Here is a 27904-nt window from a genome sequence, read left to right as displayed (position 1 = left end):
TACAGAATATACAGGGTAGCCTACAGAATATACAGGGTAGCCTACAGAATTTACAGGGTAGCCTACAGAATATACAGGGTAGCCTACAGAATATACAGGGTAGCCTACAGAATTTACAGGGTAGCCTACAGAATATACAGGGTAGCCTACAGAATATACAGGGTAGCCTACAGAATATACAGGGTAGCCTACAGAATATACAGGGTAGCCTACAGAATTTACAGGGTAGCCTACAGAATATACAGGGTAGCCTACAGAATATACAGGGTAGCCTACAGAATATACAGGGTAGCCTACAGAATATACAGGGTAGCCTACAGAATTTACAGGGTAGCCTACAGAATATACAGGGTAGCCTACAGAATATACAGGGTAGCCTACAGAATTTACAGGGTAGCCTACAGAATTTACAGGGTAGCCTACAGAACTTACAGGGTAGCCTACAGAATGTACAGGGTAGCCTACAGAATATACAGGGTAGCCTACAGAATATACAGGGTAGCCTACAGAATTTACAGGGTAGCCTACAGAATATACAGGGTAGCCTACAGAATATACAGGGTAGCCTACAGAATATACAGGGTAGCCTACAGAATATACAGGGTAGCCTACAGAATATACAGGGTAGCCTACAGAATTTACAGGGTAGCCTACAGAATATACAGGGTAGCCTACAGAATATACAGGGTAGCCTACAGAATTTACAGGGTAGCCTACAGAATTTACAGGGTAGCCTACAGGCTATACAGGGTAGCCTACAGAATTTACAGGGTAGCCTACAGAATTTACAGGGTAGCCTACAGAATTTACAGGGTAGCCTACAGAATTTACAGGGTAGCCTACAGAATATACAGGGTAGCCTACAGAATATACAGGGTAGCCTACAGAATTTACAGGGTAGCCTACAGAATATACAGGGTAGCCTACAGAATTTACAGGGTAGCCTACAGAATATACAGGGTAGCCTACAGAATATACAGGGTAGCCTACAGAATATACAGGGTAGCCTACAGGCTATAGATGCTATATTTTCCATTGCGTGAGTTTTCTTCTTTCTACTCCCACTCAAATACTTGTTAAAGTTGCACTGAACATGAAAAATAGATTCACTTTCTATTCCAGCTCGCCATCATTTGCTGTAAAGTTTAAAACTGACTTCTCTGAACAATTCTTCCTCTTGAGATTTTTTCCCCTCTCTTCATTAAACACTTGAATGTATTTTAATTGGAGGGAATACATGAGCAGCCTGGAGGACAGAGGCTAGGCTAACTGACAAAAAGAGTGGATGATTTGTAGTTGGCCCAAAAACGACTGCTCCTCTGGAACAAGGGGACGTGACTGGTCAACCCAGGTGTGGACTCACTACTAGCCAGTAGCTCACTTCAGCTTGATGGCCTGTGTGCGCTCAGCTCAAAAAGTGATAGAGATAGTGGCCGTGTCCAAATACCCATACTTGCGTCCAAAATAGTAGGCCGTTTGATTGTGCGATAAAAATTGTGTATTTTGTATTTCTGTTTTCTCGTTGAAAAGTGTTTTTTTTTTGTTCTCTTGGCCCTTCGTCAGAGCTTTTAAACTCAATACGAAACCATATATTCATTTCTGAATGTGTCTACACCGGGGACTCAGGATGTATCTGCATTTTTGATTGACATGCTAATCAGGCCTTTTGATTTGAACGTAGCCTATGGCAAGTTTTAGGATCAAGCGTTGGCAGACATTCTGATCTCGTTCCCGATGATCAGTGTTTTAGTTTACTATGTTGCTGACCAGCGGTTATGAATCTGCGATTCACCCAACTGCCCACGTTCCTCTGTGCAATAGCTTTCTAATTTGAACAGTTCAAAAGCTCTGGTGTGTGTACTAGGCTATTTGATTGACACATGCTACAGCACTTTGGTTTCACGAAGAAAATATGTTCAAAAGGAACCAAATCATCTGCTTCTGTCTTTGGTCCTTTTTTACTTAATAGGATAGATGCTATGTGGCTACGGTATAGGTGGAATGTGATAGTCTGCCTATAACCAGCCTGAGTAGGCATAACTCCATTCCTAATCTTCTCAGAATATAGAGAAAATTCATCAGATTGGAAACTAGTTATTGTCAGGCTGGTTAATGCAAATGCAATGCTACCATGTTGCGGCCGAGGCATACTGCGGCGATGAGAACATAGTATGTAGTTTAAGTATGTAGTGTGCTAGTAAGGGTATTCGGACATGGCCACTGTGTGCTCGTGCGTGTGTGTGTGTGTGTGTGTGTGTGTGTGTGTGTGTGCGTGCTGGGACTATTAAACTAATGACGCTTTGAAAATGGGATGCCAGGCTGTTATGTGGGCTAGGCAGAGTCAGAAGAAAAGAACTAGAGGCCTGGATTCCTCAAAGCCCCGCATCATTAAAGGCAGCCTAATGATCTGAAAGATTCCATTTTGTTTGCTGGCATCAATGTTGTGACTTGTAAAAACAAGGAACCAGGATTCATCAGACTCTCTCCTCAATAGGGGTTGGGTTGGGGTTAATTTGGGCATGGGTCAAAGCCTGGGTTGTATTCAGTAGGACACACTGTAGCAAGAAGCGGCATAACATTTTGCAACGGAAAACTAAAATGTGTTTTTTATTGGGCAATGTCAGGAAGTCCCTCCCTGATCCAGTCAGTTTTCCTCCATTTGGTGCCTAATGAATACACCCCCGCCCCTGCTAAATCCCACTGTCCTTAACCCGAGCAGTGCAAAAGCTTTTGAGACCACTAAGAACTGCAAAAAATACTAATTGAAAGAGAGAAAAAAGGTTGTCCCAAAAATAAAGGGAGTGGGGGCAAATAAATGATAGGGGCTGTTAAATATAAAAAGGGAAATGAGAAAGAGAAAAGGCCCAAGGTTCTTCTTTGTTTGAATTCTCTTTCTTCTCACATCAAATTGACCAATTACATTCTCAGCATCAATGGCAGCTCAACTTCTTTTATGCTCTTCACCAACAATGCGTCAGCATTGATGATTGACAGAATTATTCTGGAATGTAGAAGTGGAACAGAAAGAGGTTTATAGTATAAATCTGAGCTAATAATCTACACATGATTTAGCATACATAAAATGCATGCTGTAATAATATATGGGAACATAAAATACATAATGCATTAAGTAGTGATGCTACTACACCGTACGCGTCTTGGTCCAATGCTTTCTTACTATATAATGATGTAGCTCGTAAGAAGTCCCACAAATAGGATTATATGTTTATACATATTCACACAGTGGAAGGAAGGTCTGGAGCAGTGGAATCGAGAGTTTTCTCCTACTACTAAGCCCACAGCCCAGATACAGAGCACAGCAGGTTACTGTGTCACTATGATGATCCACCTTGATCTGCAGGAGATTAAATGTCTTTTTAGACTTTTAAGCTGCTGAGTGAAAAAAAGACACACATGCACAGAATTTGTACATGTACACACACACACACACACACACACAAACACAGGCACAAACGCACACACACACGTACACACACGCATACACACGTACGCACACACACACGTACACACACGCACACACACACGTACACACGCGTACACACACACGCAAACACACATGTACACACACGCGCACACACACATACACACACGCCATCCTCCACTGTAAGAGTCTTTGTAACCCGAGAATTGTGAATTAGAGGGCTTTGTCTAAATGGATTGGGATTTACAAAGACATATTGCGAGAGGCAGAGCAGAGCGGCAGGATTCATTGATTACATTGGCAAGAGTCGGAGATCTCGCTCTCTTTTTTGGGGGGGGTCAATACCATAGTAAATATGGGTTGACACAGTAGAGTTTTATTCCCCATCAGATCCGCTAACTCTCTGAATACAACAGGTTGGGGGATGTTGAGGCAGGGACAGAGTCAAGGACATTAACATGCCAGTTTAAATTCTGAGGAAAAACACAAAGGTTTATAGATACTGTGTGAACGTGTGGATGGAATCAGGTCAGTGCTCATCAAATACACGACAGTCGAGATGAAATGAGGATTTATGTCTGACCTCTCAGAAAGCCCCCATTGGACACACTCCAACCATCTGACACATAAATTGTAGTCTAGCAGTTGCTATGTTGCCATGGACACTACTTGCTACAATCACCCACAAGTCATGGCTGAGGACGATATCTCTGTACTAGGGGGCGGCAGGGTAGCCTAGTGGGTTAGAGTGTTGGGCCAGTAACCAAAAGGTTGCTAAATCGAATCCCTGAGCTGACAAGGTAAAAATCTGTCGTTCTGCCCCCGAACAAGGCAGTTAACCCACTGTTCCTAGGCCGTCATTGTAAATAATAATTTGTTCTTAACTGACTTGCCTAGTTTAAAAAAAGGGTTAAATAAAAAATATAAATAAATGTTTAAAAAAAGATAGCCATGATTGTACTAGACTGTATGACAGAAACATTATCATACAGTATACGACCCTCCCAACACACAACATTATCCAAACAGTCATGTCACTGCATAATGATATATCTTTCAAGCTAACATAAACATAACATAAAGCTGTATGATTAGAATTGTACATTTTGGGGAATATTCAGAGGTGGAAACTTTCCGTGGGAATTAACGGGAATATATTGGAATAATTGTTGCGAATTGAACTTTAATTAAATGAGTTGACTCTTAACATGGGATGATTTCACTGAACAACAAAAGAAAGGGAATATTGAATGATCCCCAATGATCCATCGCATCACCCAAAAACGTTATCAACATACATCTGTAAAATGATAGTCTAGAAACTAAAGCTTTGGTGGTCTTTCTCTCATGTCTTCTCCAGGCTTCCATTTCTTCTCCTACATCTGCAAGCAGAGTCTGAACATTGTCTCCCTCAATCCGTGCAGCGGCTACTGCTATAGGTTTCAGGAGTTTCAGGCTGCTTTTCTCTCCCAAAATACATCATCCAGGAGGATCCTGTTGATGGGGCTGTCCATATCGGCAGACTGTGATATGGCAATTTCTAGGAGAGACTCCTTCCCCTCCAGGAGACTGTCAAACATGATGACAACACCACCCCAACAGGTGTTGCTGGGCAGCTTCAATGTGGGGCTCTTATTCTTCTCACTTTGCTTGGTGGGGTAGATTGCTGCTATAACTTGATGACCCTTCACATACCTAACCAGTTCCTTGGCTCTCTTGTGGAGTGTATCCATTGTTTTCAGTGCCATGGTGTCATTGAGGAGAAGATGCAATGCGGGAGCAGCACAGCCAATGGGTGCGATGTGAGGGTAGGACTCTTCCACTTTAGACCAAGCAGCCTTCATGTTCGCAGCATTGTCTTTCACCAGCGCAAATACCTTCTGTGGTCCAAGGTCATTAATGACTGCCTTCAGCTCATCTGCAATGTAGAGACCAGTGTGTCTGTTGTCCCTTGTGTCTGTGCTCTTGTAGAATACTAGTTGAGGGGTGGTGATGATGTAGTTAATTCTTCCTTGCCCACAAACATTCGACCACCCATCAGAGATGATTGCAATACAGTCTGCTTTGGCTATGATTTGCTTGACCTTCACTTGAACTCTGTTGAACTCTGCATCCAGCAAATGAGTAGATAAAACATGTCTGGTTGGAGGGGTGTATGCTGGGCGAAGAACATTTAGAATTTCGGGCAAAACATTCATCAGCATTTCTCTGACCACGTTCCTCCATTGGGTCAAAAAACCTTCTGATTCGAGGAGGACCATGAGCTGTTGAGTTTATGAGTTTATGACCCTTTCCAGCCTAGGTAAGATTGAGGTCAAAACTCTCACTCTATCCTCAGCTCACATGAGTGTGTATCCTTCGCTCTCACCCCAGGTCTGAGTAGACAGATCCCTGTATCCACATTCTGATGGATAGAAGGAGGACTCCTTGTACCACAGTGGTTGATATTAATTAAATTCCCTCCACCAATTTTCCCTGAAGAAAAAACCCCTGGAGGATATCTATATCTCTCACACTCACACACACACTCACACACACACACAGGTCAGCTCCAGGAAGGTGATATATGTTCTATGGAGTGGATGGGTGGATGGGCAGAGTGAAGACGAATAGCAGTGGGAGTAAGACAGATACTGTGGAGAGGGTAAAACCGGAGGGAGGGAAAACGAGAAAGAGCATGGCTAAGAACGAGAGGGTAAAACCGGAGGGAGGGAAAACGAGAAAGAGCATGGCTGAGAGCGGGAGGGAGAGCGAAACGACAGTCTGTGAGGGGAGAAACCGAATTCAACACGGAGGAATTCTCAGCTCTGTGGTGATGGTGTGCGTCTTCGGCGTGGTGCAGCATGGTGTGTTCAGCGTGGAAGCAAAAGTAGGTCACCCAAATAAAACACATTCTAAATAAGGCTTTAGCTACTGATGAATTTCGTCCCCCACACTTTCTGAAATTGTGGTAATTCATTGACACTCACAGGACTGGAGGCTGGGGGACCTATTCTCCTGTGACACCACTGACGTGGAGCCCCGACTGGCACGGGAAGAAACTGACACTAGGGCAGTGAACCAGGAGAGGTGGAGAAGACTCTTAAGCAGCACCTGTCTACTTGAGGGGTATTTGAATGCTCTTTCCCCTCTGTCCTCTCACTCTCTCCCTTTCCATCTCTCTCGGTCTCGCTCTCTCTTTCCATCTCTTTCTCTCTGTATAACATCTCTCTCTCCCACACACCCTCTCTCTCCTGAACAAATGAATGTACTTCCCTCCACACTGCCTCTTCTTCTGCCTGTCTGTCTGTCCTCCACTCTGCCCACTGCAATTTTCACACAAGGTTGACTGAACCCAAAATGGTTCAACCTCGAACCAAAAGGGTTCTACCTGGAACAAAAAAAGGGTCATTCGAAGGTTTCTCCTATGGCGACAGCCGAAGGATCTTTTAAGTTTGTAGATAGCACCATTTTCCCCCCTAAGAGTGTACAGCAGTATACTAACAGAACAACCTGAGTGAAACAAGAGCTTGAAGAATACAGCATAAACCATAAAACAACGATTCAGCATTGCGGTTAGAGCACTGACCAGAGAGAACCCTTTATGCAAGGTACTTAACCTGGGGGCAGTGGTCAAACTGTAAGCCAAGGACCCCCATGGGTCTCTATCTACGCCAGCAACAGACCCAATCATACCACCAGCATTATGAATGGGCAGGTGTTACTCTGGCCTAATCTAAGCACTTCTCATCTCAATCCCACACGGAGTCATCATTGTTCTCGAACATCAATTTACCATCGGGTGCTGCCAAATGTCCTCCAGTGAAACTGGTTCTGCTGTCCCATAATATGTACACACCAGGGTTTCCGTTAGGAAAATGTGGCAGCGGAGACTTGACTGGCAGCATTTTAATGTACTGGACATATAGGAAATGTACTGGACATATAAGAAATGTACTGGACCCATATGCATTGGTTGAATAACCTGATTAGGATGTCCACCCGCGGTTCTCAGAACGACGGAAATATGGTAATTCATCTCAACAGAACATGCAACTGGGATGCAACGGCGCGCGTCATTCTTACCAAATACCCACGAGCAATTTGAGGATGTTAGAATACATAAGTGGAACACCAAAATGATATAGCCTAATTCGCTTACTCCTATCTATACAGAAATCAATCAAATCATTCAACGTAGGCTAGTACACCAGAAAGCATGATTGGGCCACAGAGGATCATTAGCCTCTGTGGATGGTTTTTAAATGGCGTAGCCTACAGTTGTAAAGGGCCTGGAATTTGGGAAGTGTAACGGTTTTCTGTATGGGAAAGAGAGTCGGACCGAAATGCGGCGTGGCTATTGCGATCCATGTTTAATCAAACAAAGTAAACACGATCAAAAACAATAAACATAACACGAAAACCGAACCAGCCTAATACTGGTGCAAAGTAACACAGAGACAGGAACAAGGACAATCACCCACAAAACCCAACACCAAACAGGCTACCTAAATATGGTTCCCAATCAGAGACAATGACGAACACCTGCCTCTGATTGAGAACCATATCAGGCCAAACATAGAACTAGACAAACTAGACATGTAACATAGAATGCCCACTCAGCTCACACCCTGACCAACCAAAACATAGAAACATACAAAGCAAACTATGGTCAGGGTGTGACAGGAAGAGTGCGCGGCAAATACCAAATAGACGATTGTTGAGTTGAGACTGTCAGTTAAAGGCAGAGAGACACCGCCAGGCATATCTCAATATTTAAAAAATACAATTGTGGAAAAAGTTTTAGTTTAAGTCCACTAGCGGAGAACATTGGCCATATCCCCGGTGAGCGTGCATATTGACTGTCTTCATCATTAGGGCAGTGACACTGGGGTTTTTTGGGGGGGAGGGGGGGGGACAATTTTCTCCTCCAGGTTAGATGGACGTTGTTTTGTATTTGTGTCTCCGCTGTTCGTAGGCCTAACATATGGATATTCTTATTGATCTTTTTGTCAGTGTGAGGAGAGTTGGCTACCCTGTAATTTGTCTCGTATTCAAAATATTCTACAAATGTCTCCAGTCATAGAAAGTGGAGGAGAATTGCATGAAATGTGTTTATAAAAAGGCCAACATTTTCCTGTGCAAAGAAAGGAGAAGAAATATAGGCAATCTGACATAGCCTAGGCCTACTCTAAGCCACTACGCGCTGCATTGAATCGTCTTTTTTTGAGAACAGCGATTGAGTTTTATTATTAAAAAGCAATAAGGCACATGCAACAGATCAGAATGTTAATTAAGCATAAAATGTTGATAAACATTTATTTCTTCAAATTATAAGTGCAGCAATGCCGCTATGCGCGAATGTTCCTTCCATAATGCAAATAGCAGGAAAACACCATTGTGAGCGGTTTTGTCAGGTGCGTGAATGAGGACCCAAAAGCGAATTAACAAAACAGAGTTTCTTTAATGACGAAACACACGTAGGCTCAGATGGACAGGCAGATTCCGACAGGACAGGACAAGGTTAGATGAACAGGCAGATTCCGACAGGACAGGACAAGGTTGCAGCAAACACGACGATAGTCTGGTTCAGGCATGAGTAACACAAACGAGAATCCGACAAAGACAGGAGCAGGAACAGAGAGAGATATAGAGACCTAATCAGAGGGAAAAAGGGAACAGGTGGGAAAAGGGGTGAACTAGGTAGTTAGAGAAGACAAGGAACAGCTGGGGGAAAGAGGGGAAGAAAAGGTAACCTAATACGACCAGCAGAGGGAGACAGGGTGAAGAGAAAGAACAGGAACAGGACACAACATGACAATACATGACAGTACCCCCCCACTCACCGAGCGCCTCCTGGCGCACTCGAGGAGGAAACCTGGCGGCAACGGAGGAAATCATCGATCAGCGAACGGTCCAGCACGTCCCGAGAGGGAACCCAACTCCTCTCCTCAGGACCGTACCCCTCCCAATCCACTAGGTACTGGTGACCACGGCCCCGAGGACGCATGTCCAAAATCTTACGGACCCTGTAGATAGGTGCGCCCTCGACAAGGATGGGGGGGGGGGGGAAGACGAGCGGGGGCGCGAAGAACGGGCTTAACACAGGAGACATGGAAGACCGGGTGGACGCGACGAAGATATCGCGGAAGAAGAAGTCGCACTGCGACAGGATTAATGATCTGAGAAATACGGAACGGACCAATGAACCGCGGGGTCAACTTGCGAGAAGCTGTCTTAAGGGGAAGGTTCTGAGTGGAGAGCCAAACTCTCTGACCGCGACAATATCTAGGACTCTTAGTTCTACGTTTATTAGCAGCTCTCACAGTCTGCGCCCTATAACGGCAAAGTGCAGACCTGACCCTCTTCCAGGTGCGCTCGCAACGTTGGACAAAAGCCTGAGCGGAGGGGACGCTGGACTCGGCGAACTGAGATGAGAACAGCGGAGGCTGGTACCCGAGGCTACTCTGAAAAGGAGATAGCCCGGTCGCAGACGAAGGAAGCGAGTTGTGGGCGTATTCTGCCCAGGGGAGCTGTTCTGACCAAGACGCAGGGTTGCGAAAAGAAAGACTGCGTAAGATGCGACCAATAGTCTGATTGGCCCGTTCTGCTTGACCGTTAGACTGGGGGTGAAAGCCGGAAGAGAGACTGACGGAAGCCCCAATCAAACGGCAAAACTCCCTCCAAAATTGAGACGTGAATTGCGGACCTCTGTCCGAAACGACGTCTGACGGAAGGCCATGAATTCTGAAAACATTCTCGATGATGATTTGTGCCGTCTCTTTAGCAGAAGGAAGCTTAGCAAGGGGAATAAAATGAGCCGCCTTAGAGAACCTATCGACAACCGTAAGAATAACAGTCTTCCCCGCTGACGAAGGCAGTCCGGTGACAAAATCTAAGGCGATGTGAGACCACGGTCGAGAGGGAATGGGAAGCGGCCTGAGACGGCCGGCAGGAGGGGAGTTACCGGACTTAGTCTGCGCGCAGACCGAACAAGCAGCCACGAAACGACGCGTGTCATGCTCCCGGGTGGGCCACCAAAAACGCTGGCGAATGGAAGCAAGCGTACCCCGAACGCCAGGGTGGCCGGCTAACTTGGCAGAGTGAGCCCACTGAAGAACGGCCAGACGAGTAGGAACGGGAACGAAAAGAAGGTTCCTAGGACAAGCGCGCGGCGACGGAGTGTGAGTGAGTGCTTGCTTTACCTGCCTCTCAATTCCCCAGACAGTCAACCCGACAACACGCCCCTCAGGGAGAATCCCCTCGGGGTCAGTGGAGGCTACTGAAGAACTGAAGAGACGAGATAAAGCATCAGGCTTGGTGTTCTTAGAGCCCGGACGATAAGAAATCACGAACTCGAAACGAGCGAAAAACAGCGCCCAGCGCGCCTGACGCGCATTAAGTCGTTTGGCAGAACGGATGTACTCAAGGTTCCTATGGTCAGTCCAAACGACAAAAGGAACGGTCGCCCCCTCCAACCACTGTCGCCATTCGCCTAGGGCTAAGCGGATGGCGAGCAGTTCGCGGTTTCCCACATCATAGTTACGTTCCGACGGCGACAGGCGATGAGAAAAATACGCGCAAGGGTGGACCTTGTCGTCAGAGAGGGAGCGCTGAGAAAGAATGGCTCCCACGCCCACCTCTGACGCGTCAACCTCGACAACGAACTGTCTAGAGACGTCAGGTGTAACAAGGATAGGTGCGGATGTAAAACGATTCTTGAGGAGATCAAAAGCTCCCTGGGCGGAAACGGACCACTTAAAGCACGTCTTGACAGAAGTAAGGGCTGTGAGAGGAGCTGCCACCTGACCGAAATTACGGATGAAACGACGATAGAAGTTCGCGAAGCCGAGAAAGCGCTGCAGCTCGACGCGTGACTTAGGGACGGGCCAATCAATGACAGCTTGGACCTTAGCGGGATCCATCTTAATGCCTTCAGCGGAAATAACAGAACCGAGAAATGTGACGGAGGAGGCATGAAAAGTGCACTTCTCAGCCTTCACAAAAAGACAATTCTCTAAAAGGCGCTGGAGGACACGTCGAACGTGCTGAACATGAATCTGGAGTGACGGTGAAAAAATCAGGATATCGTCAAGGTAAACGAAAACAAAGATGTTCAGCATGTCTCTCAGGACATCATTGACTAATGCCTGAAAGACAGCTGGAGTGTTAGCGAGGCCGAAAGGAAGAACCCGGTATTCAAAGTGCCCTAACGGAGTGTTAAACGCCGTCTTCCACTCGTCCCCCTCCCTGATGCGCACGAGATGGTAAGCGTTACGAAGGTCCAACTTAGTGAAAAACCTGGCTCCCTGCAGGATCTCGAAGGCTGAAGACATAAGAGGAAGCGGATAACGATTCTTCACTGTTATGTCATTCAGCCCTCGATAATCTATGCAGGGGCGCAGGGACCCGTCCTTCTTCTTAACAAAAAAAAAACCCGCTCCGGCGGGAGAGGAGGAGGGAACTATGGTACCGGCGGCAAGAGCTACAGACAAATAATCTTCGAGAGCCTTACGTTCGGGAGCCGACAGAGAGTATAGTCTACCCCGGGGGGGGAGTGGTTCCCGGAAGGAGATCAATACTACAATCATACGACCGGTGTGGAGGAAGAGAGGTGGCCCTGGACCGACTGAACACCGTGCGCAGATCGTGATATTCCTCCGGCACCCCTGTCAAATCTCCAGGCTCCTCCTGTGAAGAAGAGACAGAGGAAACAGGAGGGACAGCAGACATTAAACATTTCACATGACAAGAGACGTTCCAGGAGAGGATAGAATTACTAGACCAATTAATAGAAGGATTATGACAAACTAGCCAGGGATGGCCCAAAACAACAGGTGTAAAAGGTGAACGAAAAATTAAAAAATAAATGGTTTCGCTATGATTACCAGAGACAGTGAGGGTTAAAGGTAGCGTCTCACGCTGAATCCTGGGGAGAGGACTACCATCCAAGGCGAACAAGGCCGTGGGCTCCCTTAACTGTCTGAGAGGAATGTCATGTTCCCGAGCCCAGGTCTCGTCCATAAAACAGCCCTCCGCCCCAGAGTCTATCAAGGCACTGCAGGAAGCTGACGAACCGGTCCAGCGTAGATGGACCGACAAGGTAGTGCAGGATCTTGAAGGAGAGACAGGAGTAGTAGCGCTCACCAGTAGCCCTCCGCTTACTGATGAGCTCTGGCTTTTACTGGACATGAAGTGACAAAATGACCAGCGGAACCGCAATAGAGACAGAGGCGGTTGGTGATTCTCCGTTCCCTCTCTTTAGTCGAGATGCGGATACCTCCCAGCTGCATAGGCTCAGCACCCGAGCCGGCAGAGGAAGATGGTAGTGATGCGGAGAGGGGGGCAACGGAGAACGCGAGCTCCTTTCCACGAGCTCGGTGACGAAGATCAACCCGTCGCTCAATGCGAATAGCGAGTTCAATCAAGGAATCCACGCTGGAAGGAACCTCCCGGGAGAGAATCTCATCCTTTACCTCTGCGCGGAGACCCTCCAGAAAACGAGCGAGCAAAGCCGGCTCGTTCCAGCCACTGGAGGCAGCAAGAGTGCGAAACTCAATAGAGTAGTCTGTTATGGATCGATTACCTTGACATAGGGAAGACAGGACCCTGGAAGCCTCCTCCCCAAAAACAGATCGATCAAAAACCCGTATCATCTCCTCCTTAAAGTCCTGATACTGGTTAGTACACTCAGCCCTTGCCTCCCAGATTGCCGTGCCCCACTCACGAGCCCGTCCAGTAAGGAGAGATATGACGTAGGCGATACGAGCAGTGCTCCTGGAGTAAGTGTTGGGCTGGAGAGAAAACACAATATCACACTGGGTGAGGAACGAGCGGCATTCAGTGGGCTCCCCAGAGTAACACGGCGGGTTATTGATTCTGGGCTCCGGAGATTCGAAAGCCCTGGAAGTGGCCGGTGGATCGAGGCGGAGATGGTGAACCTGTTCTGTGAGGTTGGAGACTTGGGTGGCCAGGGTCTCAACGGCATGTCGAGCAGCAGACAATTCCTGCTCGTGTCTGCCTAGCATCGCTCCCTGGATCTCGACGGCTGAGTGGAGAGGATCCGAAGTCGCTGGGTCCATTCTTGGTCGGATTCTTCTGTCAGGTGCGTGAATGAGGACCCAAAAGCGAATTAACAAAACAGAGTTTCTTTAATGACGAAACACACGTAGGCTCAGATGGACAGGCAGATTCCGACAGGACAGGACAAGGTTAGATGAACAGGCAGATTCCGACAGGACAGGACAAGGTTGCAGCAAACACGACGATAGTCTGGTTCAGGCATGAGTAACACAAACGAGAATCCGACAAAGACAGGAGCAGGAACAGAGAGAGATATAGAGACCTAATCAGAGGGAAAAAGGGAACAGGTGGGAAAAGGGGTGAACTAGGTAGTTAGAGAAGACAAGGAACAGCTGGGGGAAAGAGGGGAAGAAAAGGTAACCTAATACGACCAGCAGAGGGAGACAGGGTGAAGAGAAAGAACAGGAACAGGACACAACATGACAATACATGACAGTACCCCCCCACTCACCGAGCGCCTCCTGGCGCACTCGAGGAGGAAACCTGGCGGCAACGGAGGAAATCATCGATCAGCGAACGGTCCAGCACGTCCCGAGAGGGAACCCAACTCCTCTCCTCAGGACCGTACCCCTCCCAATCCACTAGGTACTGGTGACCACGGCCCCGAGGACGCATGTCCAAAATCTTACGGACCCTGTAGATAGGTGCGCCCTCGACAAGGATGGGGGGGGGGGGGGAAGACGAGCGGGGGCGCGAAGAACGGGCTTAACACAGGAGACATGGAAGACCGGGTGGACGCGATGAAGATATCGCGGAAGAAGAAGTCGCACTGCGACAGGATTAATGATCTGAGAAATACGGAACGGACCAATGAACCGCGGGGTCAACTTGCGAGAAGCTGTCTTAAGGGGAAGGTTCTGAGTGGAGAGCCAAACTCTCTGACCGCGACAATATCTAGGACTCTTAGTTCTACGTTTATTAGCAGCTCTCACAGTCTGCGCCCTATAACGGCAAAGTGCAGACCTGACCCTCTTCCAGGTGCGCTCGCAACGTTGGACAAAAGCCTGAGCGGAGGGGACGCTGGACTCGGCGAACTGAGATGAGAACAGCGGAGGCTGGTACCCGAGGCTACTCTGAAAAGGAGATAGCCCGGTCGCAGACGAAGGAAGCGAGTTGTGGGCGTATTCTGCCCAGGGGAGCTGTTCTGACCAAGACGCAGGGTTGCGAAAAGAAAGACTGCGTAAGATGCGACCAATAGTCTGATTGGCCCGTTCTGCTTGACCGTTAGACTGGGGGTGAAAGCCGGAAGAGAGACTGACGGAAGCCCCAATCAAACGGCAAAACTCCCTCCAAAATTGAGACGTGAATTGCGGACCTCTGTCCGAAACGACGTCTGACGGAAGGCCATGAATTCTGAAAACATTCTCGATGATGATTTGTGCCGTCTCTTTAGCAGAAGGAAGCTTAGCAAGGGGAATAAAATGAGCCGCCTTAGAGAACCTATCGACAACCGTAAGAATAACAGTCTTCCCCGCTGACGAAGGCAGTCCGGTGACAAAATCTAAGGCGATGTGAGACCACGGTCGAGAGGGAATGGGAAGCGGCCTGAGACGGCCGGCAGGAGGGGAGTTACCGGACTTAGTCTGCGCGCAGACCGAACAAGCAGCCACGAAACGACGCGTGTCATGCTCCCGGGTGGGCCACCAAAAACGCTGGCGAATGGAAGCAAGCGTACCCCGAACGCCAGGGTGGCCGGCTAACTTGGCAGAGTGAGCCCACTGAAGAACGGCCAGACGAGTAGGAACGGGAACGAAAAGAAGGTTCCTAGGACAAGCGCGCGGCGACGGAGTGTGAGTGAGTGCTTGCTTTACCTGCCTCTCAATTCCCCAGACAGTCAACCCGACAACACGCCCCTCAGGGAGAATCCCCTCGGGGTCAGTGGAGGCTACGGAAGAACTGAAGAGACGAGATAAAGCATCAGGCTTGGTGTTCTTAGAGCCCGGACGATAAGAAATCACGAACTCGAAACGAGCGAAAAACAGCGCCCAGCGCGCCTGACGCGCATTAAGTCGTTTGGCAGAACGGATGTACTCAAGGTTCCTATGGTCAGTCCAAACGACAAAAGGAACGGTCGCCCCCTCCAACCACTGTCGCCATTCGCCTAGGGCTAAGCGGATGGCGAGCAGTTCGCGGTTTCCCACATCATAGTTACGTTCCGACGGCGACAGGCGATGAGAAAAATACGCGCAAGGGTGGACCTTGTCGTCAGAGAGGGAGCGCTGAGAAAGAATGGCTCCCACGCCCACCTCTGACGCGTCAACCTCGACAACGAACTGTCTAGAGACGTCAGGTGTAACAAGGATAGGTGCGGATGTAAAACGATTCTTGAGGAGATCAAAAGCTCCCTGGGCGGAAACGGACCACTTAAAGCACGTCTTGACAGAAGTAAGGGCTGTGAGAGGAGCTGCCACCTGACCGAAATTACGGATGAAACGACGATAGAAGTTCGCGAAGCCGAGAAAGCGCTGCAGCTCGACGCGTGACTTAGGGACGGGCCAATCAATGACAGCTTGGACCTTAGCGGGATCCATCTTAATGCCTTCAGCGGAAATAACAGAACCGAGAAATGTGACGGAGGAGGCATGAAAAGTGCACTTCTCAGCCTTCACAAAAAGACAATTCTCTAAAAGGCGCTGGAGGACACGTCGAACGTGCTGAACATGAATCTGGAGTGACGGTGAAAAAATCAGGATATCGTCAAGGTAAACGAAAACAAAGATGTTCAGCATGTCTCTCAGGACATCATTGACTAATGCCTGAAAGACAGCTGGAGCGTTAGCGAGGCCGAAAGGAAGAACCCGGTATTCAAAGTGCCCTAACGGAGTGTTAAACGCCGTCTTCCACTCGTCCCCCTCCCTGATGCGCACGAGATGGTAAGCGTTACGAAGGTCCAACTTAGTGAAAAACCTGGCTCCCTGCAGGATCTCGAAGGCTGAAGACATAAGAGGAAGCGGATAACGATTCTTCACTGTTATGTCATTCAGCCCTCGATAATCTATGCAGGGGCGCAGGGACCCGTCCTTCTTCTTAACAAAAAAAAACCCCGCTCCGGCGGGAGAGGAGGAGGGAACTATGGTACCGGCGGCAAGAGCTACAGACAAATAATCTTCGAGAGCCTTACGTTCGGGAGCCGACAGAGAGTATAGTCTACCCCGGGGGGGAGTGGTTCCCGGAAGGAGATCAATACTACAATCATACGACCGGTGTGGAGGAAGAGAGGTGGCCCTGGACCGACTGAACACCGTGCGCAGATCGTGATATTCCTCCGGCACCCCTGTCAAATCTCCAGGCTCCTCCTGTGAAGAAGAGACAGAGGAAACAGGAGGGACAGCAGACATTAAACATTTCACATGACAAGAGACGTTCCAGGAGAGGATAGAATTACTAGACCAATTAATAGAAGGATTATGACAAACTAGCCAGGGATGGCCCAAAACAACAGGTGTAAAAGGTGAACGAAAAATTAAAAAATAAATGGTTTCGCTATGATTACCAGAGACAGTGAGGGTTAAAGGTAGCGTCTCACGCTGAATCCTGGGGAGAGGACTACCATCCAAGGCGAACAAGGCCGTGGGCTCCCTTAACTGTCTGAGAGGAATGTCATGTTCCCGAGCCCAGGTCTCGTCCATAAAACAGCCCTCCGCCCCAGAGTCTATCAAGGCACTGCAGGAAGCTGACGAACCGGTCCAGCGTAGATGGACCGACAAGGTAGTGCAGGATCTTGAAGGAGAGACAGGAGTAGTAGCGCTCACCAGTAGCCCTCCGCTTACTGATGAGCTCTGGCTTTTACTGGACATGAAGTGACAAAATGACCAGCGGAACCGCAATAGAGACAGAGGCGGTTGGTGATTCTCCGTTCCCTCTCTTTAGTCGAGATGCGGATACCTCCCAGCTGCATAGGCTCAGCACCCGAGCCGGCAGAGGAAGATGGTAGTGATGCGGAGAGGGGGGCAACGGAGAACGCGAGCTCCTTTCCACGAGCTCGGTGACGAAGATCAACCCGTCGCTCAATGCGAATAGCGAGTTCAATCAAGGAATCCACGCTGGAAGGAACCTCCCGGGAGAGAATCTCATCCTTTACCTCTGCGCGGAGACCCTCCAGAAAACGAGCGAGCAAAGCCGGCTCGTTCCAGCCACTGGAGGCAGCAAGAGTGCGAAACTCAATAGAGTAGTCTGTTATGGATCGATTACCTTGACATAGGGAAGACAGGACCCTGGAAGCCTCCTCCCCAAAAACAGATCGATCAAAAACCCGTATCATCTCCTCCTTAAAGTCCTGATACTGGTTAGTACACTCAGCCCTTGCCTCCCAGATTGCCGTGCCCCACTCACGAGCCCGTCCAGTAAGGAGAGATATGACGTAGGCGATACGAGCAGTGCTCCTGGAGTAAGTGTTGGGCTGGAGAGAAAACACAATATCACACTGGGTGAGGAACGAGCGGCATTCAGTGGGCTCCCCAGAGTAACACGGCGGGTTATTGATTCTGGGCTCCGGAGATTCGAAAGCCCTGGAAGTGGCCGGTGGATCGAGGCGGAGATGGTGAACCTGTTCTGTGAGGTTGGAGACTTGGGTGGCCAGGGTCTCAACGGCATGTCGAGCAGCAGACAATTCCTGCTCGTGTCTGCCTAGCATCGCTCCCTGGATCTCGACGGCTGAGTGGAGAGGATCCGAAGTCGCTGGGTCCATTCTTGGTCGGATTCTTCTGTCAGGTGCGTGAATGAGGACCCAAAAGCGAATTAACAAAACAGAGTTTCTTTAATGACGAAACACACGTAGGCTCAGATGGACAGGCAGATTCCGACAGGACAGGACAAGGTTAGATGAACAGGCAGATTCCGACAGGACAGGACAAGGTTGCAGCAAACACGACGATAGTCTGGTTCAGGCATGAGTAACACAAACGAGAATCCGACAAAGACAGGAGCAGGAACAGAGAGAGATATAGAGACCTAATCAGAGGGAAAAAGGGAACAGGTGGGAAAAGGGGTGAACTAGGTAGTTAGAGAAGACAAGGAACAGCTGGGGGAAAGAGGGGAAGAAAAGGTAACCTAATACGACCAGCAGAGGGAGACAGGGTGAAGAGAAAGAACAGGAACAGGACACAACATGACAATACATGACAGGTTTCATGTGACAGAGATGAAAATATCCGTTAGGAAAAAGAGGGAAGGATCTAAACATTCAACAACTAACATGGGTTGCTAATATGATTAGGATTGTGCATTTGGCTGCTGGACAATGAAAGAAAGTTGATTTGAAAACCAATAAAACACGAGAGACGACGACTACTGGTTTCAATAGTATATGGAAGTCTTTATAAAATAAGTTAGTTAGTTTAGGTTAGTTTGATTTTGGGAAGGCTACTTTGAAGCAAGGTAAGATATGCCTCATAATATATAGTAAAATGTTCACGTTTCAAACGATGAAGTATATGTTTTCAAAATGCATACTGCCTCCAGCTCATTACAAAGTGGTGTGTGACGTGCTGAACCCTGCCTAGCTGCCTATGCAGTTAAATGGCGAATGGGAAGCGCACTTCACTTACCAGTTGATAAATAAAAATAGTAGCTCTTTTTAATCGTGGCCATTGTTCGTTTTTTTTTAAATGTATTTTTTTTTACACGCAATCGCCTTTAGAATTGTTGTGCAATGATTGGGTTTATTAAAGCACATCTTTAACTCCAGTAGCAACAAACAGCTGTTTGAGCTGCATCAGCATCTCTCATGCTACAGTATATCGACTTATTTCAATCAATGAATATGCTAAATATGCCAGCGGCAATTTTACTTATCGGCTTTTCATTTTGGCTATTACCAGCTAACGGAAACCCTGGCGCGCGCGCACACACACACACGCACACACACACACACACACACACACCTGTATTACCCCCTGTTAACTGTCTAAAGTGATTTACGTTCCCTGCTAACTCGAGAATGGTTCCAGGAAAAGGTGGCTTCTCAATTTGCCTCTCTCATCATGTGTGGAGGGTAAAACAGGAGAAGAGGGGTGGCGGTTGGAGACGGAGACAATAAATCTCGCTCCAGCAGACCCGTTGTCCTGGGCCGGGCAGTGTGGAATGGGATGGCACACCGTAACCCTGTAGCACTACACCACCTCAAACGAAGAATGAGAGGGAGAACACACTTCTGTACTTCACTCAACTGTATGATGTGGTAACTGTCAAAATAAAGGAAACATTTGAGTTAATGAGGGATACAAAGTAAATTGAACGCAGGTACGTACACACAGGTGTGTTTCCTGAGTTAATACGTGTCATCATGTATAAAAATGCTGGGCCTTATTTTTGCCCATTATTTTGGCTACCATGGCTATTGATGACAATGCCCCCATCCACAGGGCACGAGTGGCCCCTGAATGGTTTGATGAGCATGAAAACGATGTAAACCATACGCCGTGGACGTCTCAGTCACCAGGTCTCAACACAATTTAATACTTATGAGAGATTGGAGCGGCGCCTGAGAGACAGTGCTTTGCACCACCATCAACAAAACACCAAAGTATATAATTTCTTGTGGAAAAACGGTGTCGCATCCCTCCAATAAAGTTCTGGGCACTTGTAGAATCTATGCCAAGGTGCACTGAGAAGCTGTTCTGGCTCATGGTGGCCCAAGACCCTATATGTTGGTGTTTCCTTTAAATTGGCAGCAGTTGTGGTCAGTGCAGTTTATGATGAGGGAGGACAAAAAAACATTTTTATGAGCATGGCCTTATTTATATTACGGCAGGTAACCTGGTGGTTAGAGCATTGGACTTGTAACCGAAAGGTTGCAAGATCGAAATCCACCGATTTGGCAAAGTAAAAATCTGTCGATCTGCCCCTGAACAAGGCACTGTTCCTAGGCCGTCATTGAATATAAGAATTGGTTCTTAACTGACATGCCTAGTTAAATAGGTCAAATTAAAATAAAATAAAAAAGATGACAGCATATTAGATGACTGTCATTCATATTCCATTCACCCAGTTCAATGTAACAGCGATAGGTTTAGGATATTACATCCTTATACTGTAAGGGATTTCCTCCTCTTCGTCAGAGGAGGAGTAAGGATCGGACCAAAGCGCAGCGTTGTAAGTGTTCATGATGATTTTTAATTCAAACTCAGAACACTAAACAGAAAATAACAACGTGAATTTACAAAACCGAAACAGTACCGTGTGGCCAAAACACTCACACGGAAACAAACACCCACAAACCAAAAGTGAAACCCAGGCTACCTAAGTATGATTCTCAATCAGAGACAACTAACGACACCTGCCTCTGATTGAGAACCATACTAGGCCGAACACAAAAACCAACATAGAAAAACAAACAAAGACTGCCCACCCCAACTCACGCTCTGACCATACTACAACAAAGAATAAAATAACAGAACTATGGTCAGAACGTGACATATACCCATCATGACGTTGCTACAACCTGGCCTATGAACAAAAGTTTACAACGTAGGCACACAAAAGGCAGAGAGAAAACTTTGAAGTGACAGACAGTGACAAATGGACAGACAGTGACAAATGGACAGACAGTGACACATTCAATACCGCCTTGCTCCCTCTAGCCTGCATCTAGCTGATATAGGGTGTAATCATTAGTCCAACAATTGCAAACAAGAGTTTCTATTGGGAAAATGCAGATATGTTTATCCCCATTTTGTTCCGTTTAAGATCATTTTTTCAACAGAATCGACGGAATGAATACTCCCTTGATCATACGTAAACACAGTTCACTTTCATAAAAGCCAGGTTGTATTCCTTCTCGCATCTATGGGCTCTCCAACTCTCATCTTTTCCCTTTGTCACTTGTGGACGTCAATTCAAAACACATCAGCTGTATGTGACCAATCGAAAAAACATAACAGCTACACGCAGCCTACATCGTTGTCACCATATTAGCTAAAGTAACGTCCTAGTCAACATAGATAATAGAGCTAATATGTTAGTAAACACGCTACAATCATGCAGTGACGTTACAGTGTACAGTCAGTAAGCAGTTACACCGGCGGGCCCCGGTGGCAATAAATTAATAAAACCAAAAGCTTACCTTGACTTGGAAGAGTTCCAGTGTTGTGTTGGATAGTCATAGCCAGCTAGCTAACATATCATCCTTCTGTTTGAGCAGGGTGTTTGAGTAGGCTAAACTCGCTAGCTGCATTTGCTAGCTAAGTAAGTGAAACTGGAAAAAAATTATCCTTCATTTTGGAAGAAATTAATTTGTTAAAAACTGTTCAACTATTGTCTTTCTCTCTTTTTGAGTCAACTACTCACCACATTTTATGCACTGCAGTGCTAGCTAGCTGTATCATATGCTTTCAGTACTAGATTCATTCTCAGATTCTTTGATTGGGTGGACAACATGACAATTCCTGCTGCAAGAGCTCTGATAGGTTGAAGGACGTCCTCTGGAAGTTATCATAATTACTGTGTAAGTCTATGGAAGGGGGTGAGAACCATGAACCTCCTAGGTTTTGTATTGAAGTTATTGTACCCAGAGGAGGATGGACACTAGCATCCTCTGGCTACACCATTGTGCTATCCTATGCTACTGTAGACCTTCATTGCAAAATAGTATGTTTTAATCAATTATTTGGTGATGTGATTATATTTAGTATGGTTATCTAAAAAGGATAACTTTTTAATTGTAAAAAAAAAAATCTGAAAATCACTGAGTATGGTCCTCCCCTTCCTCCTCTGAGGAGCCTCCACTGATTAGCAGTTACCTTGTACAGTATGTCCTAATATGTACTTACAGCACCGAGAAATGTCACGGAAAACAAACACAAATGCCAGTGTGAACCCCATTGCAGCTTTAGGAGTGACAGACTATGAGAAGGGATGTAAGGGCTGCCTATAGCAATTTTACTCATCTGATTGCATTTGCATTTCGCAAGAAGAATTTAAAGTGCATTTCACAATGTCTAATCAGATTCTATCCTCCTCTACTCCAAACATGAGAGAGAAATGAGGGAAGTTATGAGGAAGGCTTCCTAGGCAAACAATTTGTTTACCAACTTCTGATTAATATGAACATTTCCACTGTATGCTCTTTGAAAGAGCAATTTACTATAAGAAGTATAACCATTAATAATTGCAATGGGTATAAACAATGATGACAGTTGTGTGTGAATGAATTGAAGCTCAAGCAACAGGCATCCACATCAAAAAAATCTAAACTGAGTTTGGTGCTATGTGGGCTGTATGGTGATATAATGTGACAATATTGATTTTACACACTGTTCTTTTCCACATACACTACTGATCAAACGTTTTAGAACACCTACTCATTCAAGGGTTTATTTTTATTTGTACTATTTTCTACATTGTAGAATAATAGTGAAGACATCAAAACTATGAAATAGCACATATGGAATCATGTAGTGATCAAAAAAGTGTTAAACAAATCAAAATGTATTTGAGATTCTTCAAAAGCCACCTTTTGCCTTGATGACAGCTTCGCACACTCTTGGCATTCTCTCAACCAGCATCACCTGAAATGTTTTTCCAACAGTCTTGAAGGAGTTTCCACATGTGCTGAGCACTTGTTGGCTGCTTTTCCTTTACTCTGCGGTCCGACTCATCCCAAACTATCTTAATTTGGTTGAAGGGATTGTGGAGGCCAGGTCATCTGATGCAGTACTCCATCACTCTACTTCTTGGTCAAATAGCCCTTACACAGCCTGGAGGTGTGTTGGGTCATTGTCCAGTTGAAAAACAAATGATAGTCCCACTAAGCCCAAACCAAATGGGATGGTGTCTCGCTGCAGAATGATGTGGTAGATATGCTGGTTAAGTGTTCCATGAATTCTAAATAAATCACAGACAGTGTCACCAGCAAAGCACCCCCACACCATAACACCTCCTCCTCCATGCTTTACGTTGGGAAATACACTGCATCTCACAAAGACATGGCAGTTGGAACCAACAATCTCCAATTTGGACTCCAGACCAAAGGACAAATTTCCACTAATGTCAATTGCCTGTGTTTCTTGGCCCAAGCAAGTCTCTTTTTCTTATTGGATTCCTTTTGTAGTGGTTTCTTTGCGGCAATTCGACCATGAAGGCCTGATTCACACAGTCTTCTCTGAACAGTTGATGTTTACAAGTGTCTGTTACTTGAACTCTGTGAAGCATTTATTTGGGCTGCAATTTCTGAGGTGCCGTTAACTCTTATGAACGTATCCTCTGCAGCAGAGGTAACTCTGGGTCTTCCATTCCTGTGGCGGTCCTCATGAGAGCCAGTTTCATCAAAGCCCTTGATGTTTTTTGCAACTGCACTTGAAGAAATCTTCAAAGTTCTTGAAATATTCCATATTGACTGACCTTCATGTCTTAAAGTAATGATGCACTGTCATTTCTCTTTGCTTATTTGTGCTGTTCTTGCCATAATATGGACGTGGTCTTTTACAAAATAGGACTATCTTCTGTATACCCCCTTACCTTGTCACAACACAACTGATTGGCTCAAACACATTATTAAGAAAGAAAGAAATTCCACAAACAAACTTTTAACAAGGTACACCGGTTTATTGAAATGCATTCCAGGTAACTACCTCAAGAAGCTGGTTGAGAGAATGCCAAGAGTGTGCAAAGCTGTCATCAAGGCAAAGAGTGGCTATTTGAAGAATCTCAAATATAAAATACACTTTGATTTGTTTAACACTTTTTTGCTTTCTACATGATTCCATATGTGTTATTTCATAGTGTTGATGACTTCACTATTATTCTACAATGTAGAATATAGTTTTAAAAATTAAGAAAAACCCTTGAATGAGTAGGTGTTCTAAAACTTTTGATCTGTAGTGTATATTCATATTTCACGAATATTCTGCAGTAGAGAAATGTTGTGCTTTCTCTCCCTGACTCACTCAGCCTCCAAATCAATGTCCATTAAGCCGACTCTCAAGCGCTCCTATGTCATTGGACTTGTTTTCCATTAATTTGGCGTCAGCATGGATTGTCCCCACTTCATCTGAACAGCCTAGAGCATCATGTCATGTACTATGCTTGGGCAGATGTTATTTTATATAGCACGCTTGACCTCCACTCTGTTCATAGTACATTGGTCATAGATTGGTAAATGCAGAGGGTCACATGTGGGTCAGTGCAGATGTGTGCTTGCGCTGTATGTCTGTGACAGTAATGTGGTCATGCCTGGAAAAGGGCATGTGGGAGTTATGTGAGCTGAGAAATGTTTTACACACTGACTATGTGATGACATTTCCTGTTTCTGTTTGTGTGTGTGTGTGTGTGTTTTATGACTTTGCAACACAACTCCTTCATCATTCAAAATGCAGGGCCAAATCTCAATAAAGGAAGAGACCGGTTCTTCCTGAATCGAGGGGTATAATAGACATTAATGAATCTTACCTCCTCTCCTGTCAGGTAGTACGCAGAGAGCAGCCCACCGACGTAACGGATATTCACCTCGAAGAGAGAAGCCTCGCCGTTCTGTAAGAGAGAGATCACGCTGCATCAGAGGTGGAATGCTCCATTCAGGACACAGCCCAATCTCATAAATGATTAGTCAAAATAACTCATATTTCTTATCAACAGTCGCATGGCAACACCAACCAATCAGTCGTGTGATGATATAGAGGTTAAAAACATCATCAATAATGAATCATGAATAAACCTACATTTTTAATTGATCAATAATAATGAACGAGAATTTGATGTTTGCGCTCTTGAGCCATAGAAGTACGTCAGAAATCCATAGGTGAAGATCTCTTCACAGTGATAAAAGTGATACACATGAATGGCCAACGTGTTGCCCATTGAAACAGTGGAGTTATGGATACTGTTATACAGTAGCCGTTGGCTAGAGAGTAGGCTTGTCCCATCTTAGAACTAGTAATGCTTCCCACCCACAGCCCTATAAGACTACATTTATATACGTTAAATAAAGTCTCTAGAAGGGAACATTTCAATAAAGCCAGGGGAGAGAGTCAAAGGCGTGCGATAATGTTAGCTGCATTTTACTCACTCTTATGTCTAATGTTCAGAACCGCGGCAGACTATCGATTCTCCTCTGGCAGCCTTAGAGAATATACACCGTCTAGTTCACTGATGACTTTCCACTCCTAACTCTTTTTCGCGTTTTCTCATCACGTTTGCGGCCTTTCCAATTCTCTTTGTTGTTAGTTCCAGGATTTGAAAGTGGCGAAACGGTGCTAGGCTTTACTTTTCCATCTCCCGTTATGTCTGCTTCGACACAACTATCAGGATGGTGCAACTGGGTTAAGATTAAGCTGTCAGAATACACCATCTCAGAGTGCAATTAGTGCTCTGTCAAATCTATTATTATAGCTCCTGGAGCGATTTGCTGTTCGCCAAAGTCAGACCGAGTTTATCAGTGCACTGCTCCATGTGTTATGGGAATGAAGTTAAGAGGTGTTAAGGACTAACACGTGTCCGTGAATGAGATGGCGGTATGTCACCATAATTACAGACACTCATTCTCACCCAAGGTTGAGGTGACGATGGTGCTTGTTGACTTGGAGACCCTTCAAGAAGGAAATTGCTATCTCAAGAAGCCACGATAAGGAAACTGTAATTGGGTGGCGCTGGAGAGGTTAATTACATCCAATCTAGAACCAGAGTAAAGATGCGGAGCGACTCTATCGTTTTCCGACCATACATTTGTACACACTGTATGAGAAACTCACAAAGTAAAGTCATGTACTTAAAAAAAAGTTTTCAAGAGATGAGTGCTACAGTTTGACATTCTTCACAGCTGTTAAATTCCAGCCTTGCACGATGTCATTATTAGGTAATGACTGCTGGGCTAATGTGCGACTGAGAAGTTGGCCACGTCTCTTTCAAGACAGTTTAACCACTGACATTCTGTAAGACAAACTGCCAATCCTCTGCCATGGTGACCCAGAGGAGTCGTCTTGCCAACCCGTAGATGAGTGGCCGTTCTATAATGGACCTAAGATGGTGGTGATTGGGGGCAGACTTTTAATTTGTCACCAGTGATGTTGGCACTTTGGTAAGGACAGCCATAAAGTACAATGAGGGGACCGTAATGGTGACTACGGTTCAACTGACCTGACTCATGCTACCAAACACAAGCCTTGTAAATCACTCTTCAAACGTCTCAAAACAGTTCATTTAGTATGAGTGGTTTATTCCAGAGGCTTCGATGCTGATTGGGTCCATTGATAACGAATTTATATTATATAAGCGTTTCAAAAACATGTAATTAAAATACATTGTTGTGCTTAATTTGCAATTTGTTCTGCCAGATGTTTTCCAGTCATTTATTTCCCAATATAACATTGTTAATTTGCATCACAGGGAATTATTAGGTCTTGCATCTACGTCCAAGACCACACACGTTGAGGCTCCGCTGCAAACAAAGCAGATCGCCTTGGGAAAGCTCAACGCGAAATCCACTGTAACCACTTCACCTGAAAAACAATGTGATTAAATCTTAGCATCACACCCATACAGTATTATCATGGGTGAAACAATAAACAACGAATAAATCCAAAGTCTCCCCAGAAGGCTTTTCACGCGAATAAATAAAAAGCAATGTGTGCACATTTAATTGCCCCACTTTTCCAGTGCTATGCAGAGTGGAAAATAAAATAAAATCAGGTGAAGGAAGGAAGGAATAAAGGCGAGCCTGTTGTTTTTCATTCCCTGCCTCTCTCGCCTAACTCTGCTCAGCAGTGCGTCTAATTAGAAGACAACACAGGGCTGTCAGAGTTAACACGCCAGCTCTAACTGCCTCTGTTACTGCCACCCTGAAGAAAACCATTCTGCGTATGATCCTCTCTCTATTGTAAGAGCACCACCACCTCCAGTACTATTCATACTGTATAGAAGGAGTTGCACTATTCAAATAAATGATTGGTCTGGGATAGGGCTGTGTCATTGCATTTTGTCAGCCGGTTATTGTCATGCAAAAACCTACCGGTTTCACCGTAATTGATCGTTAATGAACATAAACACCTTTATAATATCTACATTTTAAAAAGTCTAATAAGTCAATTGAAGATACACCCTCACAGTAAATCCATGATTTATTTTAGGCAGGTCTAAAGAAACATTATGATATGAAGAAAATGTATTTCAGAAGAACAGAATATGAGTTGGCCTACTGTATGTTAGCTGGCTATGTGCCATGCCATAGGCTGTAGGCTTGTTCATTTAGTAGACAAGATATGCTTATAAGTCCAGTGCCATTCTTTTGTATGATTTAATACCAAGAAGAATAGCATTGAACTTAGTTGAATAAAACAGAAATTATATTTTTCCCCATTTCAAAGTGAGTACGCATTTGAAGTGGCTATGTTGAGCGTAAAATTGATTATTTGAAACAGGACCTACGGTATATGCTAGATTTAGAGTTATTTGGCAACTTTTCTTGTGAAT

The 27904-nt window shown here is 45.8% G+C and overlaps 1 protein-coding gene across 1 annotated transcript in view; it reads right to left on the bottom strand.

The window, feature by feature from the left end:
- LOC110504004 (mannosyl-oligosaccharide 1,2-alpha-mannosidase IA) overlaps nucleotides 1-27904 on the bottom strand; it is a 203201-nt gene that overhangs the window by 48015 nt on the left and 127282 nt on the right. Inside the window, exon 4 of the mRNA XM_036973737.1 lies at nucleotides 24890-24970. Within this exon, the coding sequence (XP_036829632.1) occupies nucleotides 24890-24970 (81 nt within the window). The remainder of the gene's footprint in view (nucleotides 1-24889; nucleotides 24971-27904) is intronic.

Source organism: Oncorhynchus mykiss, chromosome 3 (genome assembly GCF_013265735.2).
Source record: "Oncorhynchus mykiss isolate Arlee chromosome 3, USDA_OmykA_1.1, whole genome shotgun sequence".
In the NCBI taxonomy this organism is placed as follows: domain Eukaryota; kingdom Metazoa; phylum Chordata; class Actinopteri; order Salmoniformes; family Salmonidae; genus Oncorhynchus; species Oncorhynchus mykiss.
Note: the sequence above shows the minus strand (reverse complement) of the source record. Positions and strands in the feature narration are given on the sequence as shown.